The sequence below is a fragment of the Xiphias gladius genome, chromosome 14 (assembly GCF_016859285.1).
Source record: "Xiphias gladius isolate SHS-SW01 ecotype Sanya breed wild chromosome 14, ASM1685928v1, whole genome shotgun sequence".
Classification (NCBI taxonomy): domain Eukaryota; kingdom Metazoa; phylum Chordata; class Actinopteri; order Istiophoriformes; family Xiphiidae; genus Xiphias; species Xiphias gladius.
Genome location: NC_053413.1, coordinates 21216794 through 21232241, shown reverse-complemented (window position 1 = coordinate 21232241; position 15448 = coordinate 21216794). Strand labels below are relative to the sequence as shown.

The following is a 15448-nucleotide window of genomic DNA, read 5'->3' as shown; positions in this document are numbered from 1 at the left end:
AATCAAATCAGCTGATAGCCTCAAGAAACCCCACGGCTGCCTCTGTGAGACTAATTTGCCAGTACACCTGAGAGGGACAGGAGAGGAAAGGGTTTGAATGGGTGTTGCTTTGTTCTTCAGATTATAACTCGACATCTATCATTACAGACATTTCATTCTATTTTATTATATAATTATGTGTACTTTATAATGCTTTCAGGCAGCAAATTTGGCAGCCATTTACGGAGAGAAAGAAAGAAACTAGAATTTTTTATAAGCGACAAAATTGAACCACATGTTGAAATGGAAATACCAATGAATTTACAGCAATTAAATATTTTACTGTTTAACACTTTATTTATAGTTCTGTAATATCATAAAAATGTCCTAGAATTTTTCCAGGAAATAAAAGCATTTCATTACTGATTATTGGAAAAATAGCAATGTCCCTGAAAAAAAAAGCTCTATTTAAAACCATATCATCAACCATATCAATCATTCATTCATTACTGGAAAGTTTATTTTCCATACTGTGTTTGTTGAATTGTATGCTGCCTGTAGGAAAATTTCACATTTTGTCATGTTCAGTTAACCTGCTGTCCACTGATTCTGAAGGTTAAGTATAACTAATAATTAGAGACTCTACTTTCCCTATAGTCAATACTAAATTACATAGCTCTTTCCAGGAAAAGTCGTAAAAATGATTAGGACATTTCTGGGAAAATACAGACCTCTAAAATAAAGCAACACATTTTACTTTGTTTAGAATTCCCCTCTTTGAAATTTCCACATGGTGATTTATTTTATGATTTGAAATATGTAATAAATTGAGCAAGAAAATGTAAGTGTCCAGTCACTCATCTAAACTTTTCTTTCTTTGATAACATGACTGACAGAACGTTACCTGATAGGACAGAAGTTCTCTCAAGGCTCAATTATTTATCCTTGGTAGCCCGGCTTTTCAAGTGTGATTTTTTTTTCATTTTTGGTGTGTGAGTTTTACCTTTCCAATCTGAGCCACAAAATATTTTATTAATAGTTCTTGACTTGAATTTTTAGATCCAAAAATGACCAATTGAATTTGAGCAACTTGAATATAGCTGTTTGAATTTTGGAAACTTGAATTGTAGAATCATATAAAGCATGTTCACTCTCTTTTAGCTCAGTTTTTGGTCTCTACCACCTCTTAGGGGGAATATCTGGCTTTAACCCAATACAGTAAAACTGCCGGCCGGACTGCCAAACAATGACCTGAAACACACTATAAAGCTCCATAAAGATTAGGGTGATAATTCTCTGTAGGTTCATCACTACGAGAGACCCCTTTGACATTCCACACCGTCATTTGATAAGTTTTCTTTATAAAAATATAGATTATAGCTGCTTTAAGGCTTTTCTTTGCTTCTATATATTTATCCAACCCTCCAACCCTACCAGCAAGAATCAGATCTACACTTCAATAGTCGATTGTAACTTGTTACAATACTTAGTGGTGAAGCCACAAGGTTTGGGACTTACCTTGGATCCCTTTTCTCCTTGTCTGCCCTCCTGACCTGCTGGTCCAACAGGTCCCTAAAAAGAACAACAATCAAATGCTATTGGAGTTTTGTGCATGAATACTTGAATATCATTGTAATCAACACACTATAAGCCTTTTACAACCTCTTCAAAAGAAAACAAAACAGGTACTTATTGAAACCGAAAGGGAAATTGTCCAACATTTGCTGACAAGCAGTAGTTTCATATACATACTAACTGTTAAGCTGAACATTCTCTGACCTTGACTCTTTTTAAAGGGAGAAGGTTATGCAGGGCCACACAACATCAGTGCGAGCAAATTGTCCTACATTCCGAACATACTGAGCTAAAAGCATATCAGCATTTTCACCAAACAGCCTCTGGTCAAAACCTGGTAAGTGGGCTCTCATTTGCCATTAGAAACTATAATCAAATAGACCAAACAAAGGCCACCGGTCTTCAATGTAGGTTATGAGCCCTGGCAACTGTGTATATGCATTAGTGGACGTGTGTTCAATATGTGTGTATGCAGGCATGCTTGTGTGCGCCCGTGCGTGCACGTGTGCTAATGTAGTCAAGCAGCCACACGCATCAATGAACACCAAACCTGAGTCAATTTTGAAGAGATATCGGGAAAGAGACTAACCCAGAATTACCTTGGTCAAGGATGAAAAATCATATTGGAGTCCATTAATATGGACATGGAACTGGGCTCTAATTTGTTCTGTAGTGTCTGTCACCTGGATACTACCCCTTGGAATACAAATTGTGGGGATAAAAAGTGCTTACTATAGCAGCATGTTTGAAATGTATAATCAACTGTCTAAGCCTGCATTTCAGCTGAAGCCACAGAATTACATCGAATGCAAACTTAGTGTCTGATGCTTAACAAATAAAATCTTGGCAGTGAATCCAAAATCTACCAAAGGTAGATATATTTTTTGACTTACTCTAAGTTCAGGTACCAATACAACAATGTAAAAATACTCCATTGTAAAGTCCTGCATTCAAAATCCTTCTTAAGCAAAAGAACAGAAGCATCATAAGAAAAATGTACTGAGTACTGAATGAGTATGTGTGCTGCAAAAAAATGGCCCATGTGAGTGATACATTATTATAAATGGCACTAGATTGATAATACTGATGCATCAACGCATAAGTAGTATTTTTACTGTTGTAGTTGGTCGTGGTGGTGCTAGTTTTAGCTACTTTATATACAGGTAGTAGTAGTACTAGTAGTCTAGTTCAGTGGTTCCCAACCTATGGTCAGGCCCGGTCCGCAAGATAAAGATGATTAATGGAGGACAAAAGCAGAGAAAATAAAGCTCTACTACCCAAACTTCAGTTTCTGACTTTTCTTTTTTAGTCTTCGCTTTTTTTGTGAAATATTTGATAACTTTTACTTCATTGAACAGTTGTTTAAATTAAATCATCTGAGAAGTTTACAGGGAAAATGTCTCTTTAGCGGAACTGCTAACAATTCAGAGAGCTCTGAAATGGGACAAGGGGCCTGAACTAGACACTGCTTTTTTATTAGGGGTAATAAAACGGAACCACTGGTTTAATCCTTAGCAATCAATGTATTTTATTTCATAACCATATAATGGTATTTCAAGACAATCATAATCAGAGAAAAAAAGTAGTAACTACAGCTTTCAAAAATAAGGGGAATGTAGTGAGGTCAAAAGAATAATATTTCCTTCTGAAATGTAACGAAGTACCTAGACTTATGAAGTAACATAAAATGGAAATACTTAAAGTACAATTAGTCACTTCCCACCACTGCTTATTCATGATTCCAGGCAGAAAATCAGTGTTCATCATACTTTTACTTCTATGAAATAGAAACGGTTGCAAATACAAGTTAGACTTTAGAGAGCATCATTTCTTCTGAAGTACATAAAATAGAAGGGATTCACTTAAAAGATCAATCTCTCTTTTCTTTCTTGCCATATTGTGCCAGCCATTTGTACAGTTCATTAATGGCATGCTTTATTGGTAGCTGTAAAACATTATCACTGTAAATGGAAGGTAAGATAAAAATGCTACGCTAGTAAAATAAAATAATCTCAGTCCAAGTCTGATGTGACAGAAAGGGTATTGAGTGCCAGATATTACAGTGACGAGTTCATTTTCTGACATTATCAGCAGCTTTCACACTACTGCCAGTCAAACACACAATATGTCATTATTCTCTCAAAGACTCTCTATCTGCAATTACTGGCTATTCTATCATGCTATGCTATTATGCTTGCTATCTCAAGTGTCATTTGAAAATGTACTCACCCTTTTGCCGGGAGGTCCTGGTACTCCAGCCTCGCCAGATGGACCTGGAGGGCCCTAACATTGAATAGACAGAACAGTTAACTATGCTTCAAAAATACTGCACATACTATACTACACATGTAAAAAGGGATATCCATTTCCAAAGAATGGATTCTATTAGGTTCTCCTTCAGACTTCATCACCATATTGTTGCTACATCTCCTTCAATGTAAGCATTATACGTTTAAACTGCAAAGTGTTTTCAAATGGCACAATGTTTTCTAGATTTTGAGTTTTGAAGAAAACCCAGAGTTAAATGAATTTCTACTCGCAACTCAGGTTACGGCAAAAAAAACATCACTGAGCACATGGGAAATTGTTCTCAGTAACAGAATGTGATTGGTGGATATTTTTAAAATGTTTACTTGCAGTTTTTACAATTCAAGGTCATGTAAGACTTACAGGTTGACCGGCTTCCCCATCATCTCCTTTGTCACCTGATAAACCGTCAAGACCCTAAACAAAATACACAAATGAGCCAAACATGGAACGATTTTAACTCAATTCGACTCAACTCAAAAGATTTCTTCTCACAAAAATAATAAAATGCAAACAACAACAAAATCCTCCTATGAAAAACGGGAAACTAGAATGAAAATGTGAATTTGAAGTAATAAAGATATTTTTATTGCTTTTCACGCTAAACATGATGCAACAACACTAGATTGATGAAGGATAAATGTAGCACTTACAGCAGCACCAGGCTCACCAGGGGGACCAGGGTCTCCTGGGAACCCGACAGGACCCTGCAGACAGATCGAGAAACTGAGAGGACTGATCTTGACTCAGATATTTGACATGGCGTCAACAACAGCTCTTGCAGCAGACCACTTGACTGAGAAACATGACATAGTAATGCTGTCGCTGACAGCTCTAGTAATGCATCAGTCATGGCTGTGTATGTGTCAGTGGATTTGACATACAGGGTTACCCTTGGGACCGTCATCTCCAGAGGGTCCGCGGGCACCGGGGGGTCCAGCAGCTCCTGGTGGGCCGGTTTCTCCCTTCTCACCAGTCTCTCCTCTGGGTCCCTGAGAGAAAATCCATCACAGGCTTGACACCACAAAGACCACATGAGGGCTATAAACGCTACTTTGACGATATCATGCTCAGTAAGACAAAGGACAAACGTGTTATCAAATCTGTCACTCCATCTGGCATCAAGACATGGACCAAACTGACTGTAAGAACTCAAAGTACAACTTTAAGAGCTGAAAGAAGAAGCTAAAATTAAGCTTTAAGATCATCTGCTGTAGAGCTTCATTTTAAAATCATATTTCAATCTACTAAATGATTATGCTATACACCATTATCATTCCAATATCTAGTACTAGCAGAGACAGTGTCTTAAAGTGTTGGCTATGACTCAGAGCAGCAGCTGAAGCATAATTACCAGCCAGGAATCGTTAGTTGGCCTATTAGAGACAAGCAATTCTCTAGTCGATGCCAGCATGGCACCTTTGATATTGACCTCAATGTGATGTGCAACACTTGCTCTATCTGTCACTGTAAACAGATGCGCAGCAGCAGATGGATACGTCAATACGAGCTGATGGTCTCAAGAAGGGTAACTGTCCCATACCCACGACTAAGGTTAAGCCTCTCTGGTGTACACAGCAGATTTCTACTGGTTAGCCTGGATTGATGGCACTGCTCTGATCTGAGATATTCAACATCAGGATGCCTACTGTGAGTACTTTATCCTTATTTATGCCACTGAAAAGTAGAAAGTAGAGGCAGTTTGCAAGCAAACAAAATGCTGCATCATGAAAGAGATTTTGTACATATTATGTGGATTGATGCATGCGATGCCTATGTAAAATATTGTTAAATGAGAAAGTGAACCTCGTGTTATTTAACACTATTTTGGGAGACATAAAAAAATAAATTGTTATTGTGAGCACATCATATACCATTGTAGTGCTTATGCTACAAAATAACTCGTGGGATATTCTGACTTTTGCCTCTAATAATAGCCTGGTACAGGCGGTGAGATTAATGACACTACCAACAGAGCAGGTTTTCCTAATGTAGCTGAGCTAATTATCTGCTGAAAAGCCCTCAGGGAGCTAGCATTTCTGGACATCAGCCTGCAGTAATCAGAGGTAAAATACAAAGTAGTAGAACTGCCCCCTTCGCTGAAGTGTCAAATAATATACATAACTGAATTAGCTGAACTCAGATATTCATAGGCAGATTCTATAAACAGTCACAGTTGCATACGGGAAAAACTTCACATAAGGACACACTGCCGGGCTGTAAGTCATGCTCCTCGCCGTGCATTTCAAGTACTGTTTACACGTTTAAATTGTCAGCTCTCTTGTTTTTGAAAATAAAAGATGTTATCAGAAATGAGATGAGATGAGTACTTAAGCATTAAGCTGTGCTTACCCCAACACCGGACTCTCCAGGTGATCCTGGGTTTCCAGCCTCTCCGGTTTCTCCCTGTTATAACACAGTGAAAACGTGGATTATCACACTTGCAGTAAACAATTCAGATATTGTTATCAGCTGACTAGTGCGGTGCTTTTGGTTTGTACCTTCTACTTCTATTTCAACGATACAAACCACATAAAAAGTGGCAATCCCCTTCAGAAGCAGAAAGAGAGACATTCTGCAGAATTCACTTATTTTGGAGAAAAACATACCAGAGGAAAGGAAAGGAATGTATTTCTCGTAGCTGAGAAGTACTAACCAAGTGCATCAAAAATCACCAGGCATGTTGGGTTCTTACCTTCTCACCAACACCTCCCATTGCACCAATACCACCGGGAGGGCCTTGTGCACCCTGTGGATCCATTACAGTGGCATTAGTTTAGTAGATTATACTAAGAAAATAAGAATCATAGACAATGTGAAAAAACATCTTTAAAAAAAAAAACAAACAAAAAAAAAAACGTGAGTTTTGAAATAATGAGTATGACTGAAGGCTTGTCGAAAAAATAAAATAAATAAAGACAACAAGCAGACTTACATTGGCTCCGCTGGGACCTTGAGGACCTCTGGGGCCAGGAGGACCGGGTGGACCCTGTCAGCAAAAACCAAAGTTACTGTTTGTTCAATATAGCAATGTGCCACAAGCTTTCTTCATATGTTGCAAAGTAAATGTACGATCTACCCTAGAAATAAATCCAAAAGAATCACCAGGTGCTAAAATGTTTTCTTTCCTTTTTTTTTTTTTTTTTAAATGGGTATGACAGTACAGCACTTTTGGTGCTTTTGATCATATCGGAAATATGCAGAAAACTTGTATCTTCAGAAAGAGCGGGGCAGACATGTCAGACCCACTACAACCATTTTTCATATATGAAAAGATGACATCTGCTGTATTATAGAAATTGAGGTTGTGAATGACAACCGGTGTGTCTCTTGTCAACACATGACATCTCGGCAGTGACTCCTGAAGGTGTGAGCCATGAACATAATACTCAGATATGGCTCAGCTTAGCCAAGACAAGACACAAAATATGACTGTGAATATAGTCAGGCACAGATGGGGAGAAAAAAAGAAATACAGGCTGCTCTGTATCTGTGCTTGTTGTGCCCGAGTGCTAGCCTGAAGGTACGTCAGAAAATCAAACCCCCCTACATTGTCGTACATAATAGCTGTCTGTTGTGATTACTCTCTGACCGATCCCTTAGTGTTATACTGAGAAAACATTCATTGTAGTCTAACTGTCCTAAAAATAAATAAATGATAGTAGAAAAAAAACATACTACTTTGGAACAGAGGATGCAGTGTTTTCACCAGCTAAAATGTTTTGTCAAAACATCATCTACAGACTTCCAAAACATCTGCCTAGTGACTGGTGGAGTTGCCAAAGTCAGCCGCCAGTCAAAACTTCACAACAATCAGGACAATCTCCCACCTCACTGAGGTTTACGTGAAAACCATGTGAATTGCTGTAACAGAGAAAAATAACAAAGCGCTAGGCTCACCATTGGTCCGACGTCTCCATTCTCTCCCTTCTCACCAGGAGGGCCGGGCAAACCCTGAGAAGAAGACAAATACTCTTCAGAACAAAAAAAAAAAAAAAAAAAAAAAGTCATGTGAGGCAGCACCTGGGACAAAATTAGAGATTGGAAAATCCACACACAGGGGCATAAATGCATTTTTGCTGCACATTAACGGGTACTTTGAGATGATGTGTATGGAATAGTGGGCTTTAGGATGCAATGTGATGGAGAATGCATTATTACAAGCAGAACCCCTGAGTGTAAACACATAATTAGTCAAAAAGGACACCTATTGTAATTAAAGGGTATGGGAAGCTTGGATATAATCAGGCTGTGTAAATTACAGGGTGGAAGCTCTATCCATTTATGTCCACAGGAAAGTAGAAACAAAGGGGACAGCGCAGGCAGTGCCTATTATCCAGTTTTAAGATTCAATAATGCATGACTAAAACAGTTTGAATGCATGTTTGGAAGGTGTATCTGCAATGAAAATGAAGGACCTCTCACTTGCTATTGTAGCTTATTGTCTATCTGCATAATTGCAGTTATTATTTGTTGTGTTGGTTTAACTGCAATGATGGAGCATGATTAATCAATAGGTGGGTGGAAAGCAGTGGTAATGATAAGTTACTGTAAAACCAAAATGACATGAATATCAATCACTGAGATCACATGTGTGTAGTTTCAGCCGGTTTGGATGATTTACTGTACCTGCGACGGCAGAGAAGGCTAATTTATAACCGATTCTGACTGGGACTTTAGTCACAGTAATAAAGCATGAGGGTAGTGAGAATGGAAAAATAAATAAAGCATTAACTTGTTTCATGGATAATGTATGGAAATGACGTGCTCTTCATCAGTGCTGGACTTGTTTGGTTTGAATGTAAAATAAATGAACTAATGGATCAGAAGGCTGGAAAAAAAGATGTGCATTGTGAGTAAAATTAACATAGACCATATGTACACACATAAAAATAAACACACAACTCTCCTATAACTACTAGCCTAAATCGATAAATATTTACTTATGATTTTGCGTATCCCTCTATTTCCCACACTAGCCTTGGACTGTACGGGCAACTCTGGAATAATCAGATCTGATTTTTACTCTCATCTTTGTCCACATCTTAACCTCTTAATCTGAAGAATTCATCCTCTCAGCAAGGACTCTAATATTCCACAGCAAACACGGCCGCAGATGATGGAAGGCTTTCAAACCGAAGCCATTCATTCCCCATAGTCAAAAATCATTAATGCTTCAGATAATTGCATTGAAGAGCTGAGCTCGCAGTGGCTGCTGCCATCTATTGAAGGGCAGCTTAGCCAAACATAATTAAAAGAGTAGAGATGGAGTGCATTATGCCCAATTAAAAGCCAATTGCACTTAATAACAATGTTATCTGGCCCTATTGACCAGCGGGGCTTCGCTCTAATTTCATCCTCAGTGAGTACTTGGATAATTGACTTTGAGATATTCTTAAGTATGCTGTTTCTTTTTTCATTGCCACCAAAGCAAGTTTCTTCAACTCCAGCTCACTGGCTTAAATGAACCAATGCTCTGGCATTTGGCAACTCTTTCACTCTGTTGCAGGTTTAAGGAAAAGAGAGCTGAACAGAGCAAAGTAGTGGGGTAGCAGTAACTTAAAAATTAGCCTTAGTGTTAGTATCACATCCTTCTGGGACAATTTTCTTGATACCTGACGTAAGGTAAAAGCAAACAGAAAATGTACAATTTGCATTTTAAAGTGAGACTGTGTAACTTTTGCTAAAGTTCTTTGTCTCTCTGTTTACAAGGAGTCCTAGTAGCTTGACAGAATATTTGTAACATCACAGGTAAGCAGATGTGTCTATCCTAGGATCCAAATCATCTTTGGGCAAAATCCTGACTGCCTAGCTGCTTCAGTGGTGCTGCCCCTTTTCTCTAAATCTTCTAGGCAATGAATATTGTATGCACTGCATATTGTAGAATGTCTAATAAGAGACATAGTGGGAAAAGATAAATGAAATAATGCTACACATTGATTCAAATGTCTGCTCAAATACGAGATGCAACAGCAGCTGGTCTCTTATTTGGGCCTGTGAGCACTTCAGGGGAGCGGTTTACTGCATGATAATGATGTAGTCCGAGAGGAAAAACCAACGTCAGCCCTCCCCCACCATTAATGTTGCACCAAAATGCCAAATGCAAAATTTTAGCAGTGGTGATGGAGTTTTAGAACGGTCTATGCTAAGGAAAGTCCTTGAGGGGGGAAAAAAGCATAATTTGCCAATGAGCAATACAAAGTGTTGTTAGGAGGCAAGACTGCATTAATAAATTATGCTCTGTTTTGATGTGATGTTAATGATGTAAGGAGAGATGCAATGTTGTTGGTTTAATAGGTATGGAGGAGCTCATTCTGCTCTGGCTGGCTTTGAAAGAGGGAAAAACAATGCACTACGCTGCATTCATCTGGTTGTCATGTTATCTAGAGGATGCAGACTTAAGACTTGCCTGCAGCCCGATGGGTCCTGGTAGACCTGGGAATCCTCTGGGTCCCTCATCTCCTTTCTGGCCAAACATACCCTGCTGTCCTCTTGGTCCAGACTCACCGTCACTGCCCTGTGAGAAGTCAAAGTTCACACAATCCAAACATCTTTATTCTGATCCCCATTAGCTGGAGCTTTATCAAATTCCAGTCCAAAAACACTCATATCTATGTGTTTTTTCTCTAATGGGATTTCTTTGCCTTCTCAATCCTTTTCAAGGTTATGGAGTATATCCAAGCTCACATGGCAGAGTGTGGTTCGATGCCCATATTCAAACACTTGTAGGGGATGGATGGTTACGTTATTAACTTTTCTGAAGGTCATTTTATGGCACTATCATCCATCCATCAACTCTCTACACCCACACATTCTTGCTCAGGGTCAACGGGGGACAGGAGCTTTTCTCACCATGAACTCTGGACAGGCTAATAGTCTATATATCAGGGCTAACGCAAAAATCATACATATGCACTCACTTCAATTTTAGGGCCATTTAAAGTTTAGAGTCAATCTGTAAATCTTTTGAGTGGTGGAAGCCCATTACAGGATTCAGAGGAATATGCATGGCAGATATTTAAAGTCAAAACAAAAAAAAGGACAAGAGTGTGGCTATAGTCCTAGCCACTGATCCACTGTGGTTCGGGGTCACCTGGGGAAACAGCAGCCATCCTACCAAGGCTTCTCATCATGGTAAGCAGGATAAAGTATAGTATAGCCACAGGGTTATGGTGAGCAGTGTATGTGAAAGATGCTGACTTCATCTGTGAAGTCAGGAGTTTTCAGTTCAAATGCATGTCAGCACTTGAAAGTGCTTGAGGAGCTCTCTCTGTGCCCTGGGAGGCAGCTTCAGGTGCTGGTACTGAATGCAGAACAGTTTAGAAGGAAATGTTAGGTGATTACAGGTAGCGTGAGCACAGCTTTGAACTAAAGAGTCGGAGACAAGGTTGACTAAAAGTTTAGAGAGACAAAAACATCAGGGAGACTGGAATCAGAAATGTGTCTGGCTGTAGAGTCCTTAAACTTAAATGCTGCATAATTTCTAACACCCTATGTACAACTTGCGCCACACTGTTTTGGTGGACGGTTTTGTTGAAGGCAATCAAGGAGGACAGCCTAGAACAGTTATCATCACCAAAATATGAAGCTTGGTTTTCATGGCTTGGTTGCGTATGATTAGTGAAATGGTCCAACAATGGCGAATGTCAAGTATTTATGTGATCTTGAGCGCCAAAGCCCCCAAATAATGTGTAGGAATGGGTTAAAAAAAACAAAACATTGGCTGTTACATTATAACCATCATTAACATCAAAAGTGTAAACCATAAGTATTATAACTCTTGTGGAAAAGAAGTTAAAATGATTTTTTTTTGTCTACATAATGCCACAGTACTTTGTTTACAGTTTCAAAACAACTTGGAAAAATCCAACGTATCCCTGATCCAATGGCCAGCAGGTCTCACGCAGGTCTCATACAACTGGGCACTTGTCCATTACTGTCCATCCTTCACTCTGCAATTAATGACTTTTGGTCTGCATTAATCTGACAATGCGTGAAGTTGTGCATGCAGCGCAAGTCATGATGAGACAAGCATAGAATGTACAGTACAAATATATTTTCCAAAATTGACTATATCAATAGACTATATCCTATATCCTAAAACTGGCTCCCTGTTTTCCGAATTAAAGATCTAAAAAAGAGAAGCAACTGCAAAAAAATTGTTGCATTCAACACATGCTTTAGTTCTAATTAGAAAACTACTTTCTTAGAGGTTTTAATCATTGTAAGCCAACGAATCCTTACTCATACTAAAACTTGATAATGATTCATCACAGCAACTTGCATCATACCTGTGGGTATAAGAGAAGCCTAGGCCTGGAGGCATCTCACACATTCTCGGGCAGGTGGGATTTATGAGTGGCCATTGTAGGAATTTTGTTTGCCTCACGTTACGTTAGACACAAACTTTTACATAAAAAAATAAAAAAAAAATGATAAAAAATGTTTTCCTCCTGTGACATTTCAGAAATTATTCTTATACAAGATTTATGTCTTTTTATTAGATACTGCTAAATAAAACCCCACTTGATTTGTAGAAAATGATGTTTACTACATCCTGATGAAGATCAATACTGCCCCGCCATAGACTCTTTCATTCCAACTGCTTGACCTTAGTTGTATCTTTAAGACAATTGCACTGGTGTGTAAGCTGTTGTAAACCTTGTTAAGCCATAGCTGAAAAGGAAATTGGATCATTCATTTTCCCTATAAACACCAACATTCCTCCTGATTGAAAGGTGAGGTAGATACAGTCAAAAGTGATAACAGCATTAGGATATGCAGTAACAAAACGAGGGCAGATAATGTTGAAACTAGTCAGGACTCAGTCATGAAAATACAAACACACACAGGCAGACTGACATATCAGCACAAAGAACTGTTAAATAATTTGGTTTTTTTCAGCTTGGACTTGCTACCTGCTTGCAGCAATCCGTCTCACCAGGTCTATTCTAGCGCCCACAGAGCCCTGCAGATGCTGAATTTTTGCTAGAATGCTTGTTAAGGCCTAATAATTTACAGTAATGAGCTGTTAGTTGCCCTGAGGCCATCAGCTATTGTAGAAACAGGACTTGTCCCGCTCCGTTAATGAGATGGATGAGTAGAGGATGTTTTGCAGCAGACATGGCAGTATTTTCAGGCAGGTCTAGTGCCATAAGAGGTAATATGTGGAATTGATTGGCAGGTTGGGATACCATTGTGGTTTGTGAGACTGTTTTGTAAATGGAAGGTGACCAGTTTAAATCTGTGGAAGAATTGTAAAGCAATACAAAATCTAAATTGGTAATTGCAGTGTAACGAATGGCCGGGTGCTAAAAACTTTCTATAAGGAAAAGACAAGCTGTTAACAACCTTGACCATAAAGCTCTTTGTGTGGTACCCTCATATTAATATGTTGCCTCAAGTAGAAGTTGAACTTGAAATTTATGTTACATTTCAATGATAACTGGATGGGGATTTTTAAATGTAAGGGGACTGCAGTCAAACCTTTGACTGTAAAAGCAGCAGTAAAAAAAACAATACTGTTTGCTTAATGTCCAGCATCCCTGACGTGGCTGGAACAGTACTACATGTCTGACCATCTGGGGAATAAAACATTGTTTAAAAAATAAAAAATAAAAAATCAGGCTACCTTGTTGTAACAGGTGTCTCCAACTATACGGCATTAAGAGCCAAGTGTCCATTTTTCCAATCTAAACACTCTAAAAGCTAATTTAAATGATTGTCACACCATCAGTCGGAAATAGTAAGTAAAAATAAAAACCTGCATAGAGTACACATTGCTCTTAACAGAACATGGTCTCAAACTACTGGATATCAGGGTCTAGTCCTGCAGAAACAGACATGATTCTGTTTTTTTCATTATAGGACTGCAGGTGTGGAGACAACTAGTTAAAAATCTCCCCCCACAGGCTTTTGGTCGATTTCCTATTTTGAATCTCCACCTGATCTGTCCTCATTAGACCTTGAATTGGGGTAAATATTTCAAACTTGATTTGCCATTTCGTTATTATGATTAAGAAAAAAATCAAGGTAACCAGGGGCTAGAATTAGAGGAAAGAGTAATGAAAGGTTGGAAAAAGGAATTAAAAAAAAAAAATCCTTCAAAATTCAGTATCTGCCAAATAAAGGTTAACCAATGTCTTGAGAAGAGAAGGTGAGAGTTTGGAGTGAATATTGCTGTGCACTGGTTACCAAGTAGTGGCACTCTTATGATTTCATGTTTTATTCCTGAATATGAGCTCCAAAATGAACTAAGAGCGCATGATAACATTTCATGAGGGAAAAGTTGACATCAGATGGCCAGAGGAAGTGATACTCACAGCTGGGCCAGGAGCTCCGACCACACCCTGAAGACCACTTGGACCTGGTGGACCCTAAAAACACAAGAAACAATGAGATACAGTACAGTGGCTGAGACAAGATAGATAAGCTTTTTTAATTTACACTGAAGAGCAGTGGAAGTTAATGAAAAGAACTGCCTGCTAAAGCTGTTTATCCTGGTACAGACTGTCTACCCGAAGGGAATGACATTTTTTTAAGAGAGAAAACATATTTCAATATTTATTTGTGACTAATACCAATGTCAGTTAAAGATGAGGACAGAGCACACTGGTATTTTTTTTATTATAAATTAACCAACCATTTAGGAAACATAACAGCACTTCAGTTAATATTTTTATGCTGCAGGCTGTTGAGGGCAAGATAACCTAAAATGAGTCGTTGCCAAGTAACCTATGTACTTTAATTTATGCAGTTCATTTGAGAATTCAGCAGCTAAGATTAGTGTTCGTTGCTCAGTTAGCATGGATTATCATTCAAAACTCATTGGCTTATATTAAAAAGTTATATAAAAAGTAATAGAGAGAAAAAACCATGACTCACAAGTTCACCCTTGTCTCCTTTGCTTCCCTTCTGTCCAGGTCCACCAACTTCTCCCTGTGGTGCGATACAAACAGCAGAGCTCACATCTCTGCCCTCAATCTTAAAAGGCTCTAAGCTCCCATGTTTATTTAAATCCCAATATCTTAAAGTGTCATCTTTACAAATACTGGGTGGTAAATATTTCTCAAGAGATTCAAATTTGATTGGCGCACAAAGACCTTGAGCGAGTCTTTGCAATTGATTGATTGGCTTCCTGTCAAACTCAATTGGCACTGTGATTGAAAAAAAAAAAATGGTGTGACAGAAGATGTGACTGGGATCTGAGAGGTGTGATGGTTACAAATTTAAGATCTGTTGTTCAGTATATTAACTGATATGTGAGATTTTCTGGCATCAGGGTAAACAGGGTGTGTAAACTATTGCCTCTTTCAGTACATATAATTGTTAATCTGTATACAATGGCAAAAATGAAGTGAACCTTTTGGAATTACCTGCATATATGTATAAATCTGTCTTAAAATATGGTCAGATCTTCATCTAAGTTATAATTATAAACAAAAACACAACCTAACAACTAATAAAACACATATCATTGCTTTGTTCTTGTCTATATTGAATACATCATTCATGCATTCAAAGTGTAGGCTGGAAAAAGTATGAGAACCCCTCTCAGCTAATGACATCAACAAAAGCTAACTGGAGT

General features: G+C 38.4%; 1 protein-coding gene across 2 annotated transcripts in view; it reads right to left on the bottom strand.

The window, feature by feature from the left end:
- Positions 1-15448, bottom strand: part of LOC120799265 (collagen alpha-1(XI) chain-like) — an 85431-nt gene that overhangs the window by 8217 nt on the left and 61766 nt on the right. For both annotated transcript variants that reach the window (XM_040144291.1, XM_040144292.1), the window contains exons 44-55: positions 14746-14799; positions 14184-14237; positions 10271-10378; positions 7762-7815; positions 6797-6850; positions 6557-6610; positions 6214-6267; positions 4746-4853; positions 4515-4568; positions 4225-4278; positions 3784-3837; positions 1498-1551 (exon numbers count right to left, since the gene is read on the bottom strand). In XM_040144291.1, the coding sequence (XP_040000225.1) occupies positions 1498-1551; positions 3784-3837; positions 4225-4278; positions 4515-4568; positions 4746-4853; positions 6214-6267; positions 6557-6610; positions 6797-6850; positions 7762-7815; positions 10271-10378; positions 14184-14237; positions 14746-14799 (756 nt within the window). The remainder of the gene's footprint in view (positions 1-1497; positions 1552-3783; positions 3838-4224; positions 4279-4514; positions 4569-4745; positions 4854-6213; positions 6268-6556; positions 6611-6796; positions 6851-7761; positions 7816-10270; positions 10379-14183; positions 14238-14745; positions 14800-15448) is intronic.